The sequence below is a fragment of the Limulus polyphemus genome, unplaced genomic scaffold (assembly GCF_000517525.1).
Source record: "Limulus polyphemus unplaced genomic scaffold, Limulus_polyphemus-2.1.2 Scaffold809, whole genome shotgun sequence".
In the NCBI taxonomy this organism is placed as follows: Eukaryota; Metazoa; Arthropoda; class Merostomata; order Xiphosura; family Limulidae; genus Limulus; species Limulus polyphemus.
In genome coordinates, this window is record NW_013666419.1 from 46,076 (window position 1) to 72,517 (window position 26,442).

Sequence of the window (26,442 nt, forward strand, 5' to 3'; positions counted from 1 at the left end):
AACAAATATGAAATTGAACATAAATTACTCATTATAATGCTGTCATCTCTCAGGTCAAGAAAATTTTTTATAGCCTTTAATTATATTTAGATAAAGAGCCATCAAAAAGAAAATCAGACCCCTATTCCATGCTCACCTATCCCCTCCTGTCTTTCAGTAATTGTCCATAGTTCCCTCTGATGTTTAATACTATATTATTTATAACCAACAGAAAGCCAAGGTATTAATCTACCAAATAATGTATTATATTACACTGTTTTCTGTACAGAGAATTGTCTATTTAGTGTACAGTTCACACTTTATTCCCACTGGAAACACATTGATGAGCTTAGCTGAATATTTAACGACTCTTCTCAAATAGTTAAGAAAATTGTAATAGTTTTAAAAGATTGTCTGTTTTTTGCATGTTATTGTTCTGTGTTCTTTGGTGCATTATTAAATTCAACAAAAATTATTTAGTTTTGTAGTACCATTAGTATAAAAAAAAAGGGTTAAGTGTCTTCAATAGTCTATAGCAAAAAAAAAAGCCCAGGTAAGTACCATATTTCTTGTTTTTCATGTGTATTCTTTACATATTATTATAAAAGTAACTAACCTCGTATTGAGTTAAGGTAGAGAAAATAACAGACAAAGTATAAAGTTTAACTGAAAAAAAAAAAACATTAAGCAAATGAAATTTGAGACTCTTCAGATGATGAGACCTTTTTTATTCTTAACATGAAAATAATTTTGCACTCAAAGCGGTCAACACTTTGATTCCATGTATTCATGGAAATTTTTTTAGTGAAAACACTTCATTAAAAATTCTGATTTTGTGTCTACAAATGGCTAAATGATTACTGAAAGATACACAAACCATATTATAAGTTAAAGTATGGAAACTATAAAAGTCAATTTAGGGTCACGAACTTCACCGATTCAACAGAGTTCGTAACGAGAGTTAATTTGAAAGAAATGGACAAATAAAAACAGCTACACTCTTATAAATAATATATATGTTCCTCTGCATCTTTAGATATACCATTTACTCTGTTTGCCTTTTTCAGTCTTACATTATCTTTATATTCTTTGTAATAGTACTGAACAGTACATCAATAGCAGGTCTCTCTTGGGGTCTTACTTTACTATTACAATTCTTTCTAATACAGTTTCACCTCTCAAAAACAAGAGATCTGTTTATTTTAATAACTAGTAGAACATAACAAACAAACTACTAATCTGGAGTATTAAAATTTTTTTGAAAACTATTTAATCTAATACTTACCAAACAAGCAATATACACTTTGTACACAGGATCAGACACCATGGTGGCCATGATGCTACAACATATTTCGATGATACGTCGGCTACAGCTCTGTTTAGTTATCAAGTTCTCTTTTCCAGATTCAGAATTCTCTTGATTGAGAGACAAGTTTGATGTAACTTTCCGAGCCAATCGACACAGTGCTGTTTCTCGCACGGTCCAGTTACGTGAAAACAGACAGTTTATCAGGTCTTTTTCAAACACCTAGATAAAAACATTACTAAGTTAACAATTCAGGAGAAATATTCATTAAATCACTAGCCAGAAAATAAAGTGTGGTATACTTCCATTCATTCCAATGTGTTTATGTTACATCTACAAGCTCTTGATTCTTTATCAGTTTGCACAGTTTATATGTTAGCTTAAAAATTAAATGAATTTACCACTCTCCCCATTGGCAGGTCAAAGTGCACCATGTTATGTCTTTCAAAATTTAAATAAACTATTATATTATAATAGTATATGAATAAACTTAGCATCAATATGTAGTTAATAAACCAAATTTTATAAGGAAATATTTTTTAAAAATCCTTAATCTTCCCCTAGTATGAGAATTGTGACGTTCGTTCTCTAGGTCTTCCCTTTTCTCTAATTCATTTACCACCCTTCCGAGAAGTATGAAGTTTCATGTAAATTACTCATTATAATATAGATATTATTTAGGCAAAACATAATTATTATAGCCTTCAATCAAATTTGTCTATGAAGCCATAAACTAGAAAATCAGATCAATTTACCACACCCACCTGTCACATCCAATATTTCTCTAAATACCAAAAGGTCAATGTTTTATACTACATTCTTTATAGCCAATAGAAAACGAAAGTTTTCATCTATCAATGATATTATAGTAAATTATTTTCTTTAAAGTATTATCCATTTCACTTCAAGTTTGAAACTATATTTTCACAAGAATCACATTGTGGAGCTTATCAAATTTTTTTAAATCACTATCTTGTGGATAGGAAGCCAGAAAAATGACAGTTATAGGACACTGTTTGCTTTGTGCATATTATTTATTATTCTGTGTTTTTAGATGTACTATTAAGTTGCATAAAAAATTACTTAGTGTAGTAGTACTATTAGAATAAAAAAGTAGGCTTAAGATTCCTCGACAGCACAAACCAATAATATTGAGGTAGGGTAATTAAAAATTAAAAACTACAAAATTTCTTCACAAGGCATGCTTATGAGCTGGTGTGTTATGTAATTCAATACTGTAATGTAAGCTACACATTTCCAAGTGATTTTTAACTTGTGTGCTGGGATTATTAGTTAGACACGATTCAATGAGCAATAAAACAATAAAATTTCAGTATAAACAGATGTATACGGTTATAAGCTTTAAGCTATTTACGATAAACAAATGTAGTTTCTTGTTACAATTTGCTGTCATTCTAGAAAGAAAAAAGGGGTAATTCAGATTTATTTCATATTTGCTTATGGTGGTTACAAAATCGGTCAAGTTGACCAAGTGCATATAGAGTTAGGGTAGAGAAATTAAATTATAACATATTAAGTTTTACTGAAAAATAAAGTTTGATATTTACTTACGATTTTTTGTGCACAAAAGACTTGTAATAGTTACTGAAAGCTTGTAAATTTCATAAAACACAAAACTTATTAAAAGTTGTAGCATGGAAACTGATGGTCATGAACTCAATCGAATCAACTGAACCCGTAGAAAGAGCTAAGTATAGGTAACAGGAAAAACAAAATTAGCAACTGTAATTTTTAAGTTCATTACCTGCATCCATGGCTGTGCTTGTTGTTGCTGGGCATGGGAGAGACTTTCTGTTTTGGGCAGAGAAATGGAAGTTGCAAGGTATGGCCTCATCAGAGGTAAGTGATGAGGACGAGCTGGTATGGTTACATGATGTTCTGAAGGAGACTGCTGAGAATTTTTAGCCACCACCTTTTCTGTCTCAAGTCTGTACAGACAATAAATAAATAAATTTATATAGACACACACACACATATGCACCAGAAAATATCTCACTTTCGTGGCAATAAAGTTACTACAGTTTGTTTCCTCAAAGTTAATTCTTACTAGTTCATTAAGTGATGTATACATTTCAATTATAAACTTGCATATAAAAGCTTAGAGGTTTTACTGTTTCAGGCTATTACTAAATTTCAACGACAATAAAAAAATAGTACAAACAAATGTGCTAAAAAATTTAAATAATAGTTACACTAAGTTTTTGACATTTTTAAACATGTATAAATAGATTTTATTAACTGGCAAAAAAAAACAGTTATATTTTTTCTTATCCTATTATTAGATGCTTTTTTCAGTTGATAATTAAGTGTACAATAGTTTCTTTTATTATTAAAACCTAAAAACAAAACCTATTTCAAGAAAGAACTAAATATGTATATACATTTCCTAACACACTCAAATTTGGCACAACCCACCTGCTGGGCAATGACCACTGGCTCCTGCAAAGAGGGCACAGAATGGGTTCATTCTGCTGTCTACACTCTTCTGCCCCTAATAAAAACATTAACAGTTATAAATATTAACTCCAAAAGATATTTTTAAGTAGAAAAGCCATGGCAGTGCTTAACAAGTCCACAAAATTTGTATGTTTAAACACAAATGAGTAGTTATTACAAGTTTCTTTATTAATTGTAACCTTTCTATATCAATCATATCTTTTAAAAGAGCCCATTAAAACTATTTAATTTGATCAATAATAAACAACATTTGTATTTAATTACACCTGGACATGTTTCTTATTGTCTTCAAATCAAGATAAGTAAGATTTATTTTGAAAAACAGAAAGTAATGACCAATTTAAAGTTTGTACTATATGTATTATGTGTCTCAAGTACAAAACACTTACAAATAGCTATACAATGGTGATGGAGTCTGTTGTGACAACCCTGTTCACATCTGACCAAAGATTCTCCTTCAACCATGTCGAGAAGGCAGATGGGACAGAGAGTGGATTCTTCACTCATTCTGAAATGGAGAAATTTCTTGAGTTGCACAAAAAAACAATTATACTTGAAGGACTTACTGCTAATATATATATATATATTTAACACAGCTCACTTAAGATTTAAAAATTCTTCTACAACAATTTTTTGTTAAACTTTGACTAGTCTCTCACTTTTGTTGTTCTTGTATTGCCGCATCAGGTAACGATGATTCAGACCGAGACAACTTGTTTACGGGTCGTGATACTGGTGTAGAAATATGCTGATTTATGGGACTTGCAACCTGAACTTGTCGTTCTTTTCGCAGGTGGTACTGACGAACCAATTCATTTACCTGAAAATTAAACATTTATGGTAACAACAGGCACGAGTAACATGAAGTTTGTGTTCCATGTCTACAATATAACCCATTTACTTTCACTCTAGCTAGGCAGAAGGCTCACTGTAAGACATAAAACACCGTTTAGTGTAGGTAGTATTATTAATTCATTTATTTTGTGTTTGTAATTCACTGATGTCATTGCTATGGAGATTTCTAGAAGGCCTAATTGATAGAAGAATAAATAGCTGCGACCCCGTGAGATGAAAGAGAGTAAAAGTAAAGTCACATGAAAGAGAAAATTGGTCAGAGAAAAGTTAGAAAACATAAAGTTAACCATCGTGAGAGTGAATGGCCTAATGGTTGATATGTTAGAGTAGGATTAACAATTTGAAAGAGATAAGGAGAATAATTTGTCTCATCAAAGAGAGTTCTAAACTAATTGAACCCGCCCATGTGGACTTTCACAAAAGACAGATGATTACTGAAAGTTCAGGATACAAATGCAGTAACTCATGTGATAGCATAAGTGAATTATAAATGGATACTATTGCGACAAAAATAAGAGAAAAACAGTTGGCTTTTCAACTGAATTGGCCTAAGTGGACTTTTGACAATAAAAGAACTGTACAGTGTTTAAGAAAAAATTATTATCTCCACAGTGTAAAGAATTTTTGTCCATACATTTTACTTGTTTTGATTATATATATTATTTAAAAAAAAAGTGGAGTCTGTGCTGTTTGTTTATTATCAAACAATTCACAGACAACTATTGTAGAGGAATCCTTAGCCCAAAACAGCCAAAAACCTACTTTACTATACATATATATACTATTAAAAAGTAAGTTACTGACAAATTACATCTAGATGCAAAACACAAGGGACTATTACATTACACACGTAATTTGGAATCATGTGTCAAAATTTTAAAAAAGGAAACTTTCATTAGAAATAAGCGATACACACATTGGTATGGTAAAAGCTAACTTTAATGAACAAATTCGACTACACAGACCAAATAATTTTTAAACCTAAAATTAATTAATAATGCCAATCTATACTAATGTTTATATATAAATAAGAATTCTAGATTAGCAATACCAATCCTACCTAATATATTTCAAAGGATATTAGCCCTTTTGTAACAGGAGCCCCTTTAACTCTCTCAACCCTGACTCAGTCAATTTGACCAACCACATGACCTCTTTGTACTCATTTAAAGTCTTTATAGATTTGATACTACTAACTTTTAATATAGTGTATATCTTCACAAAATTTGGCAGTGTTTCGGTTAACATTATAAGTCTTGCACACACATACACACAAAGTGAAGTATTTTTAAAAAACTAAAATAAGATTTATCCTTGAATATATGAAGTATTTGTTTCGAATGGTCCATGTGCAAAGATTAAGATTACAAATACTTTTCTTCATCTCAAAAATCTCAAACCTCCGAAGTACATTTCAAATGTTTGTTTTCAATAAACCTTTATATTTTTTCTTCCCTAACTCTATACGTGGTTGGTCATATTGACCAACCTCGTAACCACAAAAAAATATATCGAAATTAAGCTTTTTTCTTTATAGAATGACTTCAAATGTAACATGAAACTACATTCGTTTATCCTAAGTACCTTTAAACTCATAACAATACACATCTATTTATAAACTAAATTTTATTGTTTTATTGCTCTTTGAACCATGTCTCACTACTATTAGTGCCATTATAAGTTGTTAATCACTTGGGGAATGTGCAGCTCATGTTACACTATTGAATTACGTTACCCAGAAGCTACTCCAAGCTGCTCACGTGCATGCCACGTAAAATATTCTTATTATATTAATATTTATTTTACCTAATCTAACCTTAACAAACCTAAAAAGATCCATATAATCTAACAAAGGTTATTTTGAAATTGGCACCAAGTTGTCATCAGGGAGTACATGTAATTGACTGCAGTATTGTTGGCTGCTTGATCGATTATAGCACTTACAGTTGATTCTCATCCTAATTGTTATAGTTAGAGATGCAGGTTAAATTGTATTTAGGTCTTACTATATTATTTTATATTTTATTATTATATTTTAGCTGATTATGTATTAATTATAGTGCATGTTCAGTAACAAACATTTAATTATTGAACGTTTCGGGATACACATATTCCATCTTCAGTAAGCTATACTGAATATGTAAAATTATTAGGTACAGACATTTATCAAGTTTAAACATTCCATAAAAAGTAATTAAAATACAGAATAAAAGTATGAAATAAATTAAAAGACAATCAAATAAACAGAGGATAGAATAATGCAATGATATTATACAAGTATTTAGAACAGACTGAATTATAGTGAAGTTGTGTTATTATTTAAAGTTGGGAGTTCATTTATAATAGATAAACTTTCTTTAATTAAAAGTTAAATATTGGATGATCCAGATGAGATGACTTTGAAATTTGTAATCAAGATGGGACGGTTAGTGTTTTCACTGTGTGTGTGCAAATTGTGGAGTCTGGTAGATTTGATAGTTTTTATCAGTTCTGCTTGATACTCCCATATGTTCACAGATGTAACTGGCATATAATCTTGCCAATGGAAGTGGCATTACTGCCACCATGTGTATTTATATATGATCCTGAAATGCATAGGGGTAGGTAACAGGTCTTTAGATCGGAATAGATTTTGTATTTTGAAAGATGATTTAAATATAATTTGTAGCTGAACTTGTGGATAAAACGTTTTAATTATTCTTAAAATTTGTGCTTTCAGTATGAAACTTTGCTTACCTAAAAAAGGAACAATCAATCTTAATGGGTATTTATTAATGGTGTATGTTTTTTGGGGGGGTTCAAATTTGTGGAAAAGGAACTTGCGTGTTTGGGCTTGAATAAAATGCATGAGATTGCCGTTGTTTATTAAAATGTTCTATGACGTGGTGATTTTGGTATGAAAAGAGAGGTAGTTAGAACAGATGTTATATGCTCTATTGAGAAGGCTGATAATAAGGTTACATTTAATGGAATTTGGAATAAAACTGTTGAATCAAGTATGTAGGCCTATATATGTATTTTTATGATAAACAGAAATTGTAAAGTGGTTATCAAATCTATTTTTTATTTTTAATGACATTTTATAGCATGTTTAAACTTGATAAAATGTCTGTACTTAATAATTTACTACGTTCAATATAGCTTACTGAAGATGGAATATGTATATTCCGAAACGTTCAAGAATTAAATGTTTGTTACTGAACATACATGCGTCAAATGTTCATTGTTACTGCCATCGTCCTGTTGTTCATCATGTATTAATTATGTTTTAAAATGCATAATTAAAAGGTTTAAACATTTTTTTACAAATTCATCATAATTTGCATTTGTTCTCAAGGCTTACGATGTTACGCTCTGAACAAAAAATTTTCTGAAGGGTTGCGCATGTCACCCAAAGAAACTGTAATATGCCCCTAGGGCAACATTGACTTGAGTTAAGATAGTGAATAACAAGTGGTAAAGGACAAGAAAGTAAAATAAAACATTAAAAATTAACTATATGTGAAAAGGAAAAGACCTGAAATTACAAATTTAACAAAAGAAAAATCTTTAAAGATATTCTACAAAATATTAAAAGGCATGTTTTTTTTTCTCCATTTCCTAATTTTAATTATCTCATTGTATTGTACATTGATTGTAACAGCTAGAGTTAGGGATATGGTAGAGAAAATGAAAAATAAAATATAAACATTTAACTTTTAAAAACTTTTGATATCCTTTTAAGAGGTTCTAGAGAGCATGCAAATAAAATATGAAACTATAAGATGAAAAAAAGTATTTTCAAAATTAAAATGAAAACCACCTTGCACTCAAACTAGTTTAACAGTTTGAGTGCAAAAAACTGCTATAGATAAATAACATTTTCATTAGAAAGATGTAATTAAATAACGTCATTCTTTGTCTACAAAATACTTATAAACTTTAACAAAATCTTATGAGATTTTGTGAGGAATGCTCAGAGTCACTGCATGTGTTTTTCATACATGTCCTTGCCCAGTCAAAATGATGCAAAATGTATCAGCCTGTGCTGAAAGGGTTAGTTATAAGTTATTAATAATAAACTTACCCAATGTACTTTTATTAAATATAACACTTTAATTAGCAAATAACAAACTAACCTAATACATTTTTAAGAATTCTAAATTTTAACTAGTCCTATCTGACTACCAAACTTAATGTAATTTTGAGGAATGTTAACTTGCAGTAATATTGAACCTACCTAATTCATTTGTAATGTGTAATAACTTTTAATAAGTGTGTTTGGTTCAAGATTATTTTCAGTTTAGCAGCAGAGGGATAAAAATTAGTGTACATTTAAATTATACACTTTTGTGACTGGTTAGCTTTTTTGTTTGTTTGAAAGAAATTTGTTAAAAACTAAAACAAACAGTACTTTTAGATCCACTATCATATTTGAAAAACAGTAAAACATACTGATCAATGATGTTAATAATCCCAAGAAAACACTTTATTTATGAATTTGTCATTGAGTAATACCTACCTCAAAATTTTTCAGCGATCTACTAAACAATCTTGAATCAGCTTCATTAACTTGAAATACCCGAAGCATAATGAAGAGTATATGAATACAATGAGGACCTCGCCCACAAGAACAGGACTGAAAAGTGACATTAATTGTTTTAATACTCCACTACAGTAAAAAAACAAAGAAGTAAAAAAAGAAGAATAACATCAAATATCTTATCAAACATTTTACACTAATGATATAATGATATCAAACTACTATCCATATTTTATGTCGGCCCAACAGATCAAACATTTTAGCAGAATTCTCTATTCATATGCTAGGGCATTTTAATTCAAATTATTTTTTGAAATATCTAACACATTATACATATACCTTTACATAACACACTACTTCTAATAGTTGTAGCTACAGTGACCATTTCCATCCTACAGCTCTCTCTCTGACCTGTAATGACTTATAATGCTAGAAATATTCTACACAGTTTAAAAATTAAAAACAGCTAAATTCAGACAGAAAAAAAAAGTCAATAAAACCACATTTTACCATATTTCACATAACTTCAAATGATGATTCTACGTTAAAGGCATCAATATGTAGTCTGATTGTATTTCCTTTGATTTTAGCTGTTTTTAATTTTTAAATCTCTCTGACCTATCACTAGGGAAGGACTATAACCAAATATTTTAAATGAAAGAAACTTTAGTATCTGAATGAAAATCATAAAAGTATTAGAAAGTACAATCTCTTCTACACACATTACAAGTTAGGTTCTGCAATTTATGGACTGATTTTGAAATTTTATCTTCTTCATACTTTTGTAACTTTAAATAAAACTGTGTTGAAGTTAAAACTTACTTGTGGCCCTATGATGACCTTGTACTTGTGTTCAGGAGAGTCTCCAGCAACTAAAAATGAATGAGGACCAGGCTGGTTCAGTAAGTACAAACGAGCTCGTTTGGCTTTACTTATTCGTTTCCAGATACTTCCCACCAATGTATGGTCACCTGTGCCACTAGGAGAACGAACTTTTGGCTCAATAAAGCCAGAGGACGAAGGATGGCGCTTAAAATAAAATATATTGATTCCTTACAATACATATTTCATATACAAATGAAACAAATCCTTCTTTTGACAATTCAATTATCACTATGAACAGAAACAGAAAAATATATTCAAATACTTTTCCCATAGTTCTAAAACAAATTCACTCACTCTAGTTAGTTTACAAATTTAGTCGACAGTATTCAAATAACATGACAAATTTTCTTTTTATATTATTGTCCCTATGTTTTCAAAACAAAACAATAAGTATAAAGGTGCTTGTACCTTAATAACTTGAGAGCTGTAAAAGTTGTAAAACTAAATTTAACTTCTGTTTTTTAATGTTTTTCCAATTGTGGCAATTAATTACTTCTTACTGAACCAGGTTGGTTGTTTTCATTTATCAGCATCAAAGGTGGGAACCTGAATGAGATATTCTATAGAATTCAAATTTCAAAACAAAATCCATAATTCTTCATTAATTGCTCAGATTAGATAAACAAATTTATAACAGTTGATATTATTATATGTTATTTGTTTAAAAACAGAAATGACATTGAAAGGTAACTAAAATACTACCTAAATTCCCTTCATGACCAATGCCAAAAGCTAAGTATATTAAAAGGTGCTATTTGTAGAAATGAAATCGTAAGTTCCAACACTGATTGTTTCAAAATAGTAAATAGCAACCTTAGGTTTCAGTTTTGTGTACTAATCAATTTCCCTCCCACTGTTGTTAATACAGTAATTTCTTCCTTTGAAAATAAGCCACAAAATGATGTAGAAAATGCTTTTTCTAAATATATCCCCGTTTCTTGTGTTTTACTGTTTATCCCAAACTTATGCTATCAAAAAAAATTTGATTAAAAACAGAGAGTATAAAATTGACATTGAAGTAAAATTTAAATTTTTACATGGAAAAAAGCTGGGTCAACTGCTTTCCAAAACGTATATGATTAATGATACTTCAGGAAATGTTTATATAATTGAACGTACGGATTGCAAAAGCTGTTATATTGGTGAGATTCATGAACAACATTTTACTCTGTTTGTATGAACATTTAAAATCTCCATCTCATATTTTTGATCACGTCTAGGAACAATCATTCTTTTGATTCTTCTAAGATAAAAGTCTTCAGCAGAGAACACAACATTAACAGACAAAAAATAAAAGAAGTCTTATTAATAAAAAAAAACTCTTATTTTTAACAAATACAAATGTGTATATTTTAACAGCTCCTTTCTCTTTCTCTCTCGTATATAGACTGACTATCAATACTTAGACCGAGGCCTAAAATCTTTATTTATATATTCCCAAATTTGGCAGTTCATTGATAAGTTACTTTATTAAGTTTGCTATTGCTTGTAGATAGGTACTGTTATAGATTTTCACAAGATTCTTTTTCTTTTTAAATTAATTTCTGTTAGCCTCAGTTGTACTTGACCTGATGATGCCAGGTAAATCTGGTGAAACGTTGTGAACAAAATAAACAAAAGTTTTACTATATCCACCCAATAAAAATGAAAAACTTGTGTCTATTTATATCTTTGCTCTTACCCCACAGTAATGATTTTAGAAAATACTCACAGAACTTGGTCCACTAGGAGAGTTCTGTCGATTTCGATATGGATTTGGAGAACTTGGACGTGAATTTCTTGACAACACTTGATCAGAAGAGCAAGGTGATGGTGGCCGGGACAATCTTGAAACTGGTGATGATGGCCGAGACAATCTTGAAACTGGTGATCTTGGACGAAGGTTCGAAACATGTATACCATCTGCTTTAGATAAAGTATCTGGCCTGGAAGTATAATTCTGGCAATTCTGATACAGAATTGGAGAATTTGGACGTGAATTTCTTGAAGACACTTGTTCAAATGATAATGATGACTGAGTTAAAACTGAAACAGACGATATTGGCTGAAAGTCTGAAACTTCCTTATGTGTTATGTCTTGTTTATGTAAGGAACTGTGGAAATGCTGCGGTAAATTTGGTGAACTTGGACGGGAAGATTTTGAAGACACTTGTCCAGAGAAAGAAGGTGATGATGGACGGGATACTGGCAGTGATCCATGCTGAAGACTTGCAGTCTGACTGCTTGCTGGTTTAAGTAGTGAACCTGGCCTACTTGAAACCTTGTGGCTATTTTGAGACAAAGTTGGTGAACTAGGACAAGAATTTCTTGAAATTAATTGCTCACAAGAGTGAGGTGAGGGTGGACGAGATAGCTGTGGTACAGATGATCTCGGTTTTAAGTTTGAAACTGGTTTATGTTCCGATGTTTGTCTATTGAAGAAAGTTTGGGAATTTTGAGGTAACTCTGGGGAATTTGGAAGAGAAGTTTTTAAAGGCAATTGTCCAGAAGAGCAAGGAAAAGGTGAGAAAGTGAGTGAACCCGGTTGAAGATTTGTAAAGCATTTACTTGTTGACTTTGAGTATGAGACTGTCCTGTCCAAACAGCTTGATGAGTTCAAAATAGGTACATTTGGCTGTTTAATCAAATGTTTTGAAAAAGATGGTGATCTGGTCTTGGATGGAGACTGTGTCAAACTTGAGTTGTCAAGTACTGGTAGTAGTGATGGTGGGTTTTTCTAACATTGAAATATTTATATATATATATATATATATATATATATATAAACACATACACACACACAAAAATCAATGCTTTGCACTTACAAAAATTGTTAGTTACATTTGAAACAGCTTTTACCAAACAATAGCATCCAAATATAGAAAATACAGAAATACTCGAAAGGATATATCAAATGAAACTTTATAACTTTGTATGTTAGTTATGAATATGAATCTAAACAGGAAATCAAACCAGTACTTCAAAGTAATTCAGAGCATACTTTACACAATTTATAGTTAATAAACTAGAAGAGAACTGTTCCAAAACCAAATTTTATTGTTTAAGAGAAAGGTTTGTCAGAGAAGATTGTACTTGACTAGAGACCTTTGTGACCTGCACCTGCCTCAGAAACTGTCTGGATAAAGTTTTGAGCTGCTGACAATGAAGATACATACCAGCATCTTGAAACATCATCCAAAAACCTTTTAAGGCCAATACAAGTCATAGACGTATTCAAACATAAAGAACTACAACTATAAAACAAAACTTACTTTTAACGGTATTTCATCTTGTCTATGGACATGGTCAGGATGCTTTACTACCTAAAATAATACTAATGTTATGAGTAGAATGTATTTAGAAGTTCTATAACATTCTCACTATTTCTTGTAAATATCTACCGCAGAAAAACAAAAAGTCACTTCAAAATCAACAATGATAAAATCTATTGATTTACTTAGTGTCATGACAAAATTTTAACAACTTATAAAACAAAATCATTTTTCAAACATGACCACTTGTTTTTATTTTCTGCGTATTAATGCTATAAATGAGTAAAAGCAATATGGTGTAACAGGTGGGGATATATATATATATATAATATAATTCAAAAATACTTTTTAGAATGACTTGTTTAATAAATTTTCTGAATATATACTATCCAACAATTAATTAAATTTGCTCATAACTGAATCACTTTAAAAGACTTTATATTCTAATAACAAATAAATATTCATGACATAGTTCACCATGCAATTTAATAACTTCAAGTAACTTAAAACCTCTAAACTAAAAAAACGTATGAATAAATTAGGATGGAAATGACAAATGAAAAGTTTACGTCTTACACATCTGTTTTGTAAACACCAGTTTAATCATTTCAGTCAGTGTCAGAGCACTTAAAAATTCTAAGGAACTTATAAACATTGTATACGATGCTACAAATTAAAAAATCTACTAAATTATTCTTAAAGAGTTTTTGTAATATCAATAATCTAGTCACACTCATGTATACATAAGATTGCTGACTCCTCCCAAAGTAAACACCTGAAAATAATTAACAGATCTGTCAATGTTTCAAGAGCTGGAGGACAAAATTCAAGATTTAGAATTACAAGTTTATATTAATTACAATCTTTAGCTGATGTTGTATATTACATTTTTAACCTTTTGCTGGTAAGAGAAGCACTAGAATCAAAGGAAAACAAAGAAATGCAGATACAACTTGCTTACACATTCAATAAAACAATTCTTAAAATATCTAGGAAATATCTGATAACAAAGACCTGAGTTACAGACACAAAGTCACTATTGTTAAGCATGAAAAGTACATGCCAAATGAGGTTAGATGCATATGACTGTCAATGAAGCATCAACTGATTCCACCGATTTAAAGTTCAAAAGGCTTAACTCCAGCTAGAAACACAGTGTATCTACTATGTATAGCAACCTTAAGTCTAAATAACACAGCCAAGAATAGTTACTCTCCAACCAATACTTGTACTTCTCATCGGAGTTAAATCACAACATTAGCTTTAAGGTGGGAGTTTTCTGCTGCATGCCATACTCATCATTATCAAAATCTAACAGCACCATAAACATTTCATAAAAACATACATCATCAGTATCAGATTCATACCGCTGATATAAAAGATATACTGATTTTTAAGAAACATAACACTTAAATAATCCTTTCAAAAACTTTACATGTGTAAATTTTTTGACTTAAAAAAATAATACAAGTGAGAGATTAATTATATGTGTTATAATTTTGTGAAAGTAAAGATTTCCTAACTAGATTTTGCATTTTAAAAGGGAATTTTATTTATCAAATACTTAAAAATTTTTTTTTATGAATAAGCAGAAAAAAATTTGGTAAGATATGTTTCAGGACTTGGAAACAGGAATGTTTTATATAATAACAACTATTTTTGATGAAGACAGGAAAATAACTAATGTTTCTCACATTATCAATAACAGTTTGTGAAGAAAACAGTCAAATGTTTAGCATTATCTCAAATAAATTGTATAGTTTTAATTCACATTACTGAATAACACAAGTTTTTAATGGATATTATGATTAATGCAATTAAAAAACTGCTTGTTCAAGCTTAGGGATCAAAATCACAAGTTACCCCTTTTTTTACTATATATATAATATTTTAAACTCAAAAAGGTATTTTATCTACAACATTTAATGTACAATGAGCTCAAGCATGAAAACAACTTTTAAATCACTCTCCAAGTCTACATTTACACAATCAGCAACTGATAAAAATCAACTGTCAAGGATTAATTAGGAATGCAGTCAAATGAATTGGTAATATTATTTTTAAATATTGATGTTTCTCTTCCTAACAGACTTTAACAAAACTAATTATAACATGTAATTTAAAAGTTTAAAGATACCCATGCAAATATTGGTTTCCCAGAATGCACCTCACTCCATCATTTCTTATTATCACCATATAAGGGCAAAACCTTCTTAGTGGTAAATCTAAAACGCCATATGAAGCGACATCAAATCTTATATGCAATAAAACATCAGATAATGTACAAAATTCCAGCAGGTTTTTCAAAACATGTACAAATTGAAACAAAAGCTAAATTAAAAATATTATGTATAAAACTTTAATATGTGTATAACCAGCCACTAATATTATGCTAATATATATATAACAAAATTTACGACGAAATTTAACATGCAAAATTATACAAATTTTACCCTGCCATAGAATTTCAAGAAAAATACTAACCAATGGCCCCTGTTTACGTTCTCCTGCACTTTTTCTTAGTCCCGGTGTGCACGTCGCTCGGAGCTTCTCACGTATCTTCGCGTCTACAAGCGGTTCAAACAACTTATCCGGGACGGCGGCCATATTGTACGAGTGACCGCCTGCCAAGCGACAGGCCTACAATTGAAAGTTTACTACATCGACTTAACAGTGATGTACTGTCTATCGACTTAGCTGTTGTCTTTCTATCTTTTCTTAGGTGAAAAGGTAAAGAGACTGCCTGTGATGACAAATCTGAAAAAAAAAAAAGTAGTCAATAAACAGATATAATACGTTATATCACGCTTAATAAACAGCTCCTCTTTGAAAATAAATTAAACAGCATACAGACGTTGCTTAATTTTCTTAATCATACAAGATATTAAGCTTTATAATTAAAAAAAAAATATTATGCAGTTTATATGTTGCGCTAGCAGAGTCGAACTTTACAAATACATCTATTAATCCTAATATGTTACGATATACCACGCACAAATACTTGCTTGGTCTTACCAAAACAATGATAAACCTACCTTTCAGTACAAATGCTTTCTAATCAACTCGGGTTATAAAAATCAAAGTTCACCCCCTAAGTTACTACACACTGACCAAGCAAGCGCATGTCCACCCACGCGAAGTAGACGCGCACTATCGAAACAGTTCGGCCATTCAGCCTCATCAGGCTAACAAACAGCCTTGAGACACAAGGGCCGCTTTCTGTCTAAAGCTGGGTTTAGTCTGAAAGTAAGGGGAGAGGGTGCACACTTCCTAACCGTTCTCCCATCGAAACGCTGAGAGAAGGGTAGGGGGTAGGTTTGTTTGATAAGGTTGACAGGATGTAGTTATAAGAAAAGTAGATTGGTTTACTACGCTGTACTCTAATACGCACAAAATAAATGTATGCTTTGTTATTGACGCCCGTGTACATAAGCCAGCCGAACCATGATGTAGAGTGAAATATTAATCCAACGAAAGAACAACGGCGATACTAATGATTAAATACATATAAAATACACGACGTAACATGAACTATTGTAACCTAGGCTCATTTCCCCCAGGCTTATTCGATACAGGCATAATATCGTGTTCATTACATTGTGTTGGTTGTACTTCACTCTGCACAGACACACACACACACACAAAAAAACTATAACGTTACCTTTAGTTTAGTGCAATTGTTATTAGCAAAAAAATTAAATTCATACAGGAACAAATAAAATGTTCCACTTCCAAACTATTAGGTAAATGTAACAACTAAAGTACAAATCGTAAATGTAATTGTAATGAGCTGAAAAATAATTTAATCTCTTGTAAATCTTGCAGTATATTTGGTGCTTAATTTTGGTATAACAAACAATACCCGAAATTAAACTTTCAATTTCTTCCTTAAACGTTTGTACTTTAGAAAGTACATATATTTTCCCTGGTGTGAATTCGGAGTAAAAAGGATAATTTTCTGGATCATTTTGCTAGAACAAATTTTGAAATATGGAATTGTTTTTCAAAAGTACATACTTTTATACGTACGTAAAGTAAAACGAAGATGTCGAACGCACCTGACACCCTCCCAGGTCTTCAAGTCCTAAAACCCGAGAAGGGAAGTGTATGTGTGTCAAGAGAAATATCCAGAGATAGGTTTACATTAACAGTATCTTCCATTATTGTCCAAAATAACATTAAAACAAAACAACTTCGACAACAGCCGGTTCAAACACAAAGTGTTTCATTTCATTCATTAACCCCCTTCAGGCGGTAAAGCCTAGCATCAACAAGTTTCTGTTGACTTGAACCGATCCCTGGATATTTCCCGTAACATGCACAAACGTAGGTTTTTTTAAACCAAGGAAAGTCAACTCATATATGAATACTTATGTCAGATGACGGTATGTTCATTAATCTCTTCGTTCATTAAAACCTCAATATTTACTATATAGTCTTGACCTACTTGAATTTTAAGTTAAATGAGGGTGTTTTGAAACAACAGATCTTATCCCAAACTCTAACTCGTATGTTGTCCCTGGCCTAAACATGAAACGACCCCAAATTGAGGTTTGTACAAAAGAGTTGATATCATCAATTTCAGGCTTTCTAAACTGATGGTATAGTACTTTCTAACAAGCCCTCCCCCGTAACGTCCTAAATTAATAAATTATTAGTCAAGACGGAATATCAGTTTTTCTTAGTTATTATTATTTATTTTTTTTTATCTAAATCTACACGATCTACAGTACCGTATAGTAGCGTTGTCTTTGTGCACGAGAGCTCCATCTGGACCAAATAAAACTTTACACATAATACATATCATGTATCAGGCAAATTATATTTAAAGTTCTTAAATAACTTATCTAAAATCGCATCTATGAGGCGCCAAGTGTAACCATGCAATTAGTTTAATTTTATGTGCAATTTGCATACTCTATAGGTGTCACTACTATTTGTAAATTGACAATTAGGCTGATAAATATGCTTAATTTATTAAATATACGTGACAATTTACGATCCCCCTCACTTTTATTAATCGCCTCGTGCATATATAAATTTTAAAGTATATGTAAGAATAAACAAGTAGTTTAACAAAAACGAAGCGTACATTTGTAAATTGTTGTACCATTTCATTAATCGACGTTGAATTGTTATATGTACTGTACTTATCGCTCCCTTGCTCTTGACTACCCTACGCAGCCCTTTTAAATCTATACATTGGACTCAGTCTAAATAAGAAATCTTTCCATTTATTCAAAAATTAATCGGGCCCGCTTCACTTATAAGAACAACCTTTTCATTACGTCACGGAACCTTGCATGCAGAACAGCTGAATTAGAAAAAAAAATCAGGGCATATGTATATATTTGCACACACGTGCGGCTTTATTAGAGTTGTTTACGGATAATATTAAGCACATTTCTCAGCTATCAATTTCTTATGATATGTTTTTTTTTTCAGATAAGGACTGCTCCGAATATTTTTTCTTCGTGAAAGAATCCCCATGTAAAAAGAAAATATTATATATGTTCTGCTTGCATTAATATATTCCATAGATGTATCACTTAAAAAAAAAAACATACAAAAATACCGAGTTCAAAAGCATCACATGCCCTAATCTCGAGCAAATACTTTACATGAGGTGCAAACTGAAAGTTGGAAATGTAGTGTCATTGGCCTAATGTAAAAAGTTTGTAAATCAAAGAGGAGGGGTGAAATACACACCTTATATTACGCACAATCTGATGATTAAACTAAAAGATAGAAATTCTGCCAAAAAATAGAATAAGTTTATTTTGAATTTCGCGTAAGGCTACACGAGAGCTATCCGCGTTAGCCATCCTTAATTTTGCAATGATAGTCTAGAAGGAAGGCAACTATTCAAAAGCACCCACCCCAACTCTTCAGATATTCTTTATATAAATGATTAGTCGGTCTAACCGTAACATTATAACACCCCCATGGTTGAAAGAGCGAGCAAATACAATAAAAACATTGTTCATAAATTTAATAATAAATAGTTTTGTAAAATTATTAACGTGCTAAATTTAAACAACAACAACGAAAGAAACCGTATTTGTGGTGGTGGGGGAGTTTGGAAGATTACAATTTAAACGTTATTGAGAGTATTACTGAGATGGGGTTTGCGTGATATAATTGATCAGGTGAAATATGAATTCTCAGTGCAACCGATACATTCTTAAAATTAATTGCACTTTTCATCTTCTGTTCACAAAATATATTTAAAACAGGCTTCACATCTGAGCAGACATTAAGCGCGATTTGTGCTGAAACAATAATAATATTACAAATATTATGATTAGAACGTGATCTACAGTAATTATTATATCAAGCTGTGTTATAGAAAGTAAATTTTTGAAACCACATACTATGATTAGAACGTGATCTACAGTAATTATTATATCAAGCTGTGTTATCGGAAGTAAACTTTTGAAGCCACATACTATGATTAGAACATGATCTAGAGTAATTATTATATCAAGCTGTGTTATCTGAAGTAAACTTTTGAAGCCACATACTATGACTGCTACACAAAACTGCAGGGTAAGACTGATAGTGTCTCAATATTTCATTTTCAATGAAGATGACAAACAACTTGAAATAAATGTTTATTTATTCTACACGACACTATGACTTATGCCTTTTTCAAGGGTCTATGAACATCACAGGTTACAAAAGTGATTTTAAATTATAGTGTCTCAATACACAAGTTTAACTTTTTTGAACCAATAAATTCAATGATTAAATTATGGTAGCAATATAGCACAATAGAAAGCTAGCTATTTTTGTCTCAATAAAAAGGTAACAAACAGCATCTGGGTTGTTTTGTTTAGAGAGAGAAATATGTGACAACCCATTCATTACATTGGGTCAGAAAAAAACATTTCTGGGTATTTATGCTACTGGAAATAACTCTAATACAGGCTACTAATACTTTCATAGACAAAACACACTTGGTGTTGCCTGTTTTTAACTAAGCTTTTCATTTACACATATTTTGCACCTTTAAAATTTTGAGACACAAAAGTACACAGTTGAAACCTGACTAAAACTAACAACTCCACATGCACAACATTTTTTCAAGTATCATATTCATGCTTTATAGATTTAGTTTTTCCCTATGTCTGCTGTATCAAAGCACAACTTTGGGGCATATTATCATTCATGTTTTGTATTTACATATAACATGTCTTTCTGTTATTATTTATGATAGATAAGAAAAATGTAAGAGATTACTCACAGCCACTGAAACCACCTTACTGCCCATTTTATTTTTTGTGATGTAGAGGGCCACTTTAGGCCCTTAATTATCTACTATTTTATGGACATTCCTTGCAGAACAATCTGTTACAACCTCTCATTACTTGTATTGGCTCTAGAGATTTTAAAAAAACATCACATATTATATACATTACAGTATTGGAAATAAATAATTATAGGAAGTACCCTGTTATGTAAAATTTAAAACTTGTTTATTGTGAGATATACAGAGAATACTATTTATGGTTATAATGTTTCATCTGGTTAATGTGGCATTGTCAAGTACAACAACTACAAGGAGTGAACTCCTGATGTCAATAATGTGAAAAACTAGAGGATGGATATATTCGTATTTGATTGGTTGACTGTAAAACAATAAAAAACATGATGCAAATAGTCAAACAAATATTGTTATATATTTCAAAAAACACTGCACATCTCATGACTTTTAAAAACATTTATGCATCATTTTACTAAATTTTAAAAACACTGCATCTCCATACAATAACTTTGTACTGTCTTTGGAGAATAATCTGTTTAATGAAAATATTATGATAAATAAACATAACAGATTTAAATTTATTGAAATTAAGGAAATAACTGGGTAGTCAAGTGCATCTTATTTCACTTTCTTAGTGTGTGAATCCTAAGTTGTTTTTATTCCTCTATTCAGTGTTGAATAAAAGCAAAATCCTAAAATTTATATTGCAGTTTTTGTGCATATATTGTTGGATGGTGAAGGGTCAAGTAAATGTTTCTACCATTTTGTATGTTGAATAAGAAGTTTCTTTCAAATATTCGACACCCATGCATACATACATATATTTATTTATTTAATAAAGCCTACTTCCATCTGCAAGGTATCAATGTTGTTTCTCATGTTTGGATCAGTTTACACTACTTTAATATTTTATACTCTAGTCCTAGATAAAATAGCTTTCTTGTTTTCTTTGAAAAATTAAGCATTTACTGTAAATAAAATCAGTTGTGACCTTTCAATGGGATGATTGTTTACCCTTGAAAAAGAGCACAAGCTTTGTTTCTCATAAAACCTCTCAGGTTATTAGACCAACTGAACCAGCCTCTTTAATTATTAAACAAGTTATACAATAGGCTATTTGTTTCATTAAGTAAGTCAGGTGTTGTTTATAAAAACAATATTCTTGCATTACAATGTATTTTTAGGGATCTCTCCTCCTCCCAAAAAAGAAGTTCAATTATCATAATTTACAAGCTTTGTAATTTGATCTTTTTTAAAAAAGAAATTGCAAAGACAGGTGACTTTTAAAATTTTCATTCTCTGACATCACACCCTTTATCAAACTTTAAAGCCATTTATGCAGCAATAAAAAACATTGTGATGTACTTAGAAGTCTTAAATTGGTAAGTACAAAAACACTTCGTATATGATAATTTAGAAACTATATACATTATAGCAATTAATAAAGAAAAGGGAACATCAACAAAGGTACTTATTTCTGTGACTGTAGCAGTTAATTCCATGGTCAACTTGTAGTTATTTGGATGTTATTTAGAAACATCAGACATATCAGAATATACAATATGTTTGGAATCAGTTATGCCTGTCAATCACTTTAAAACCTAAAAAGACCTTGGACTACACATTAGAAAGAACTGTTTTTGAATTTCAGACTAGGTTTTATCAGTTGTTCAGAGTAAAATTTTTGGTTATTTTGCCATAAAATTTCCCCAGGTTTAACTGACATCAGCAGGTGGGTTACAAGAACTGGGGCTAACAGAAATTAATTGAAATATGAAAGTCACGTGATATCCATAACATTAATGTATAATAATATACAAAGCATGTGATTCAGCAGTTATATAATTAATAAAGTATTTAACAATGAACTGTTAAATACATAAAAATAAAGCTTTGAGGCTTTATTTTTACATTTATATAAATCTTTAAATAAACTTTTCTATTCATTTGCAGGAACATTTAAAATCTCTATCTGATATTCTTGAACACATCTAAAAAAGATCATTCTTTTGACACTTCACATTAAAAATCCTCAACAAAGAAAATAGTACTAACGGATGAAAAATAGAAAAACCTCTGTTAATAAAAAAAAGGAAAATCCTATCCTTAATAAATACAACAGTGTTAATTTATGTCTATTTTAATTGCTCTCTCTCTCCTATATATAAACAATTTTCCCTATTTAGTCTCAGGCCTTAAAGCTTGATATATATTTCATATATATATATATTTAACAGTTCATTAATAAATATTTTATTTATTATACAACTGCTCAGTAACACACTTTGTAGATTATTATTGTTAAAGGTACTCACATGATTCTCTAACTATTTAAAATTTCTGTTAGCCTCAGTTCTTTTATTTCACCTGACAATGTCAGATAAACCTGCAGGAATAGAAATATTGAAATAAAATTACATTCACTTGAGGGAAAGCTATCAGGAAGATTACATTCCCTCAAGTAAAGTTGCATTTTCTCATGAAATGTTTTTTTATTTAATCCATGCAGTATGTTCACTTTCATTGGTCATTATTAAAGGAATACAGATGGACCATGCATTCCTGATCTATAAAGCCAACTAAAAGATGAAGTTCCTCAGTAGTGTTGGAATGTAATATTTTGATCACTGACCTGATGAATCATTGTAGCAAAATAAACAAAAGTTTTACATTGTACAGCCAATAAAACTTTGTCCGAAAACATTACTGTTTTACTGATACTTTGCTTAGATTTTTTTGTCATTTCAACATTTTTGTTGAATTTTCACAAAGAATTACAGTAAAAAACAACACAAAAAGAAAATTAATTATTGAAATTAATTTCTTTAAGTTTTTATTCTCATTCAGAAAACTTCAAGTTCCTGACATTTTATTATTATTATTTATAAAAATGTACAGCTATGGCTCCTTTTTTTAGATTCTCTTGAAGCATTTTTAAAGTGCATCATAGGAACAAGGTTAAACCCTATTTAGCATCATTTTGGACAAATATATTAAAGAATAAATAGTAATAGCTGTAAATTCTTATCTATATATAGTCAATTCAATTTCAAAAATGACATATTAATTTTTCCATTAAAACACATTTTGTCTGAACTTTGAAGTACTATGTTCCATTATATTCCACTAAAAGATATACTACTTTTTAAATAACTTTAAAACATGTGGCATCCCAAAACTGTGTCCACCAGAAAAATTCCCGACATTTTACTGAAAATCTATATCTGTTTGGCATTTAATTCTAATAAACTAACATGGACTTTACTTGCGTGTATACATTCTCCACTCTTACACCTCACCCACAATACATTTAACTTCACCAAATTAACACCTGTATTACAAAACCATGTTTAAACTTAGCCTGACCTATTTATTACATGCCAAAAACATCAACTGAAATAATTAATATAATATATAACTAATATAATAATTTTTTGCATTGTGTAATCTGATTTTTTTTTTTTACTGGATCAATTCATCTGTTAAAAAATTACAGGTGTAAACACATAGAAGATGGCTTTGGACAAAAAACTAAACCTTGTCAAAAAAATTTAATATGGTTTTGGGTCACCATAATCTTTCACCTATGTTACACAATGATGTAACAAAATGCTGGAAGTTATTGATGAAGGTATTGAAGTGATACATTATTTCAATATCTTCTTCAACAACTATCAGTTGATGTTTTCATGGAAAAGCTAAGGATAAGTTTAACCCAAAGACCAAAGACTGGTTAGTTTGGCAAAGATGTTTATTAAACTGTAAAATACTGAGTTTTACCATTTCGTGTTCTTTAAAGGATAATGTTCTCTATGATAAGAAAACCCTTTCTTAACTTATGAGTCTTTTATTTTTAAAATGTTCCTTCAATATGTGACTTGGATTATGAAGGGAAAATATAACATGACTGAAATACTGAACAAAATTTCAACTGAATGAAAATGGTTCTTAAAATAACTATTTTCTTGAATTAAAAATGGAGAGAAACCTTTATTGAACAAAACATGGAAGTGAAACTCTTGGACACGTATACATCCAGGTTAAAAAACTAAATAATGTCTGAGGCTGATTAGGAAAAGTAGCACCACAGCAATACATATTTATTTGAACATTTCAGAATTTACACATACTATCACCATCAAACTAGAAAATTACATGAAACATACATATATATGTTCATATATAATAAGTACTGTGAAGTAATAGTGAGTAAAAACAAAGAACAACATAAGCTGAAAAAACTTCATTTTAATTACTCAAACTACCAAAACCGAAGTACAAAATTGAAAATAACAATAAATTCTCCTTTCTAGATGTCCAAGTTAACCATCTAAATAACCGGTCTACTACATCTGTCTATAGAAAAAACTTTTACATACCTTTACATGTGGTTCAACAGCCTTCTACCTAACTCTATCAAACATAATATTGTACTAAACCTCCTTAACAGAGCCTATATGTTCAAGCTGTTCTCCAATTCATTTTGAAAATAAATTTCCACAAAACTTACTAAAAAAAATAATGGTTTCCCCATGTAACTCCTAGAAGAATTAACATACAAGTTTTGAACAAACAAGGTACCACACACTTGCAAAATGTCCATACTCCTTGTGATCACTTTCTCAAGGAAGGGAGATTTATTGTTAAAACACAAATTCACAAACTATTAAAGAACTTTTACTTACAAATTAAACTACAGCTAATGTTCAGATCATTCTTTCAAACTGGAAACTTCTTTAAAACTAGGGACATTCACCTACCCCTATGTGCTCACAGAATGTCTACAAATTCATTTGTGGTAATTGTAAAGCAAACTATAATAGTAAAACTATTTACCAATTAACAATATGCGAGTTTCAAATAGAACTAGCTGCCCACTTTAAACCCTCATGCTTCTGCCATTCATACACATTGTGAAATTAATAACCACCCCTTTCTCTTCAAGTAATTTCCATCTCTTAAGTTAGCACTGACCCTTAAAGAGTAACCCCAATATTTCAAAAATCACATTTGTCAAATTTAGCCAAAATTGAAAGTTCAACCTCTTTTCTACATAACTCATATTTGTCTTAATGGCTATTTTTCAAAATGCAGTTTTCACTCATTTATTAGCATGATAACTTCACCATTAAAGCCAATATCAGCATGAATTTTAGCACACTTGTTGATATTACACTCTTCCATAGCTTGAATTTTTTTAAATTCAAAAATCTTCACCAATTGTCTTGTTATGAGTCTATTTACCACTAATGAAGGCATCAATTAAAATTAATTGTCTAGCTCCTTAATGTTGCAGAAAATTTGAAAAGTTTTTAATTCAAGCTATGAGGCTGTTCACAAAGCATTTGTATCAATCTTCACATTTTTATCATTCCTAGTAAAGTTATGGTGTTAAAACAGTTTATGTTATCTATCTCTTTATCCCTGCCACATTAATTATACATATGACATATATGACTGAAAGTGTACTTTTAGAGATTACGATATCATACTTTTGTATTGTGCTCAACTTGAAGGTTATAAGAAGTGCTTAACAGTGTTTCCTCAGTATGTAAATTTGCACAGTTTTAGGGGTTAGTACTACCTTAACATCAGTTTTCAGAAAAGAAAGCTTATATACCTATAGTGAATACCCAAATCTAAACAATAATTTAACTTCTATTAAGCTCTCCTTACTTTAATGTACAAGTTTTATTTTACTTTTTCTCAATCATTTGATTTTATTTCTAGCTTATACTCACTATTACTATATATATATATATATATATATATATACACACACACGTGTGTGTTGTTCTATAGTTAATTTTACTTAACTTGCTGATGAGTGGGATGTTAGTTAAATTTTAGTAAATTACTAAAATAAATTGGTCGTTCCTTGTTCCTAATTAGACTACTA

The 26,442-nt window shown here is 30.4% G+C and overlaps 1 protein-coding gene across 2 annotated transcripts in view; it reads right to left on the bottom strand.

Annotated features, from left to right (window-relative positions):
* The window catches only part of LOC106460647 (mitogen-activated protein kinase kinase kinase 1-like), a 59,760-nt gene that overhangs the window by 18,498 nt on the left and 14,820 nt on the right, over positions 1–26,442 (bottom strand). The window contains exons 1-11 of one of the 2 annotated variants that reach the window (XM_022387418.1): positions 16,312–16,488; positions 15,761–16,033; positions 13,277–13,327; positions 11,737–12,741; positions 9,963–10,169; positions 9,120–9,236; positions 4,423–4,583; positions 4,153–4,271; positions 3,722–3,797; positions 3,051–3,234; positions 1,265–1,507 (exon numbers count right to left, since the gene is read on the bottom strand). In XM_022387418.1, the coding sequence (XP_022243126.1) occupies positions 1,265–1,507; positions 3,051–3,234; positions 3,722–3,797; positions 4,153–4,271; positions 4,423–4,583; positions 9,120–9,236; positions 9,963–10,169; positions 11,737–12,741; positions 13,277–13,327; positions 15,761–15,883 (2,286 nt within the window). In that variant the 5' untranslated portion in view covers positions 15,884–16,033; positions 16,312–16,488. Of the gene's footprint in view, positions 1–1,264; positions 1,508–3,050; positions 3,235–3,721; positions 3,798–4,152; positions 4,272–4,422; positions 4,584–9,119; positions 9,237–9,962; positions 10,170–11,736; positions 12,742–13,276; positions 13,328–15,760; positions 16,034–16,311; positions 16,489–26,442 lie in introns of those variants that run through there. The other variant, XM_013920375.2, reaches the window with a different exon arrangement.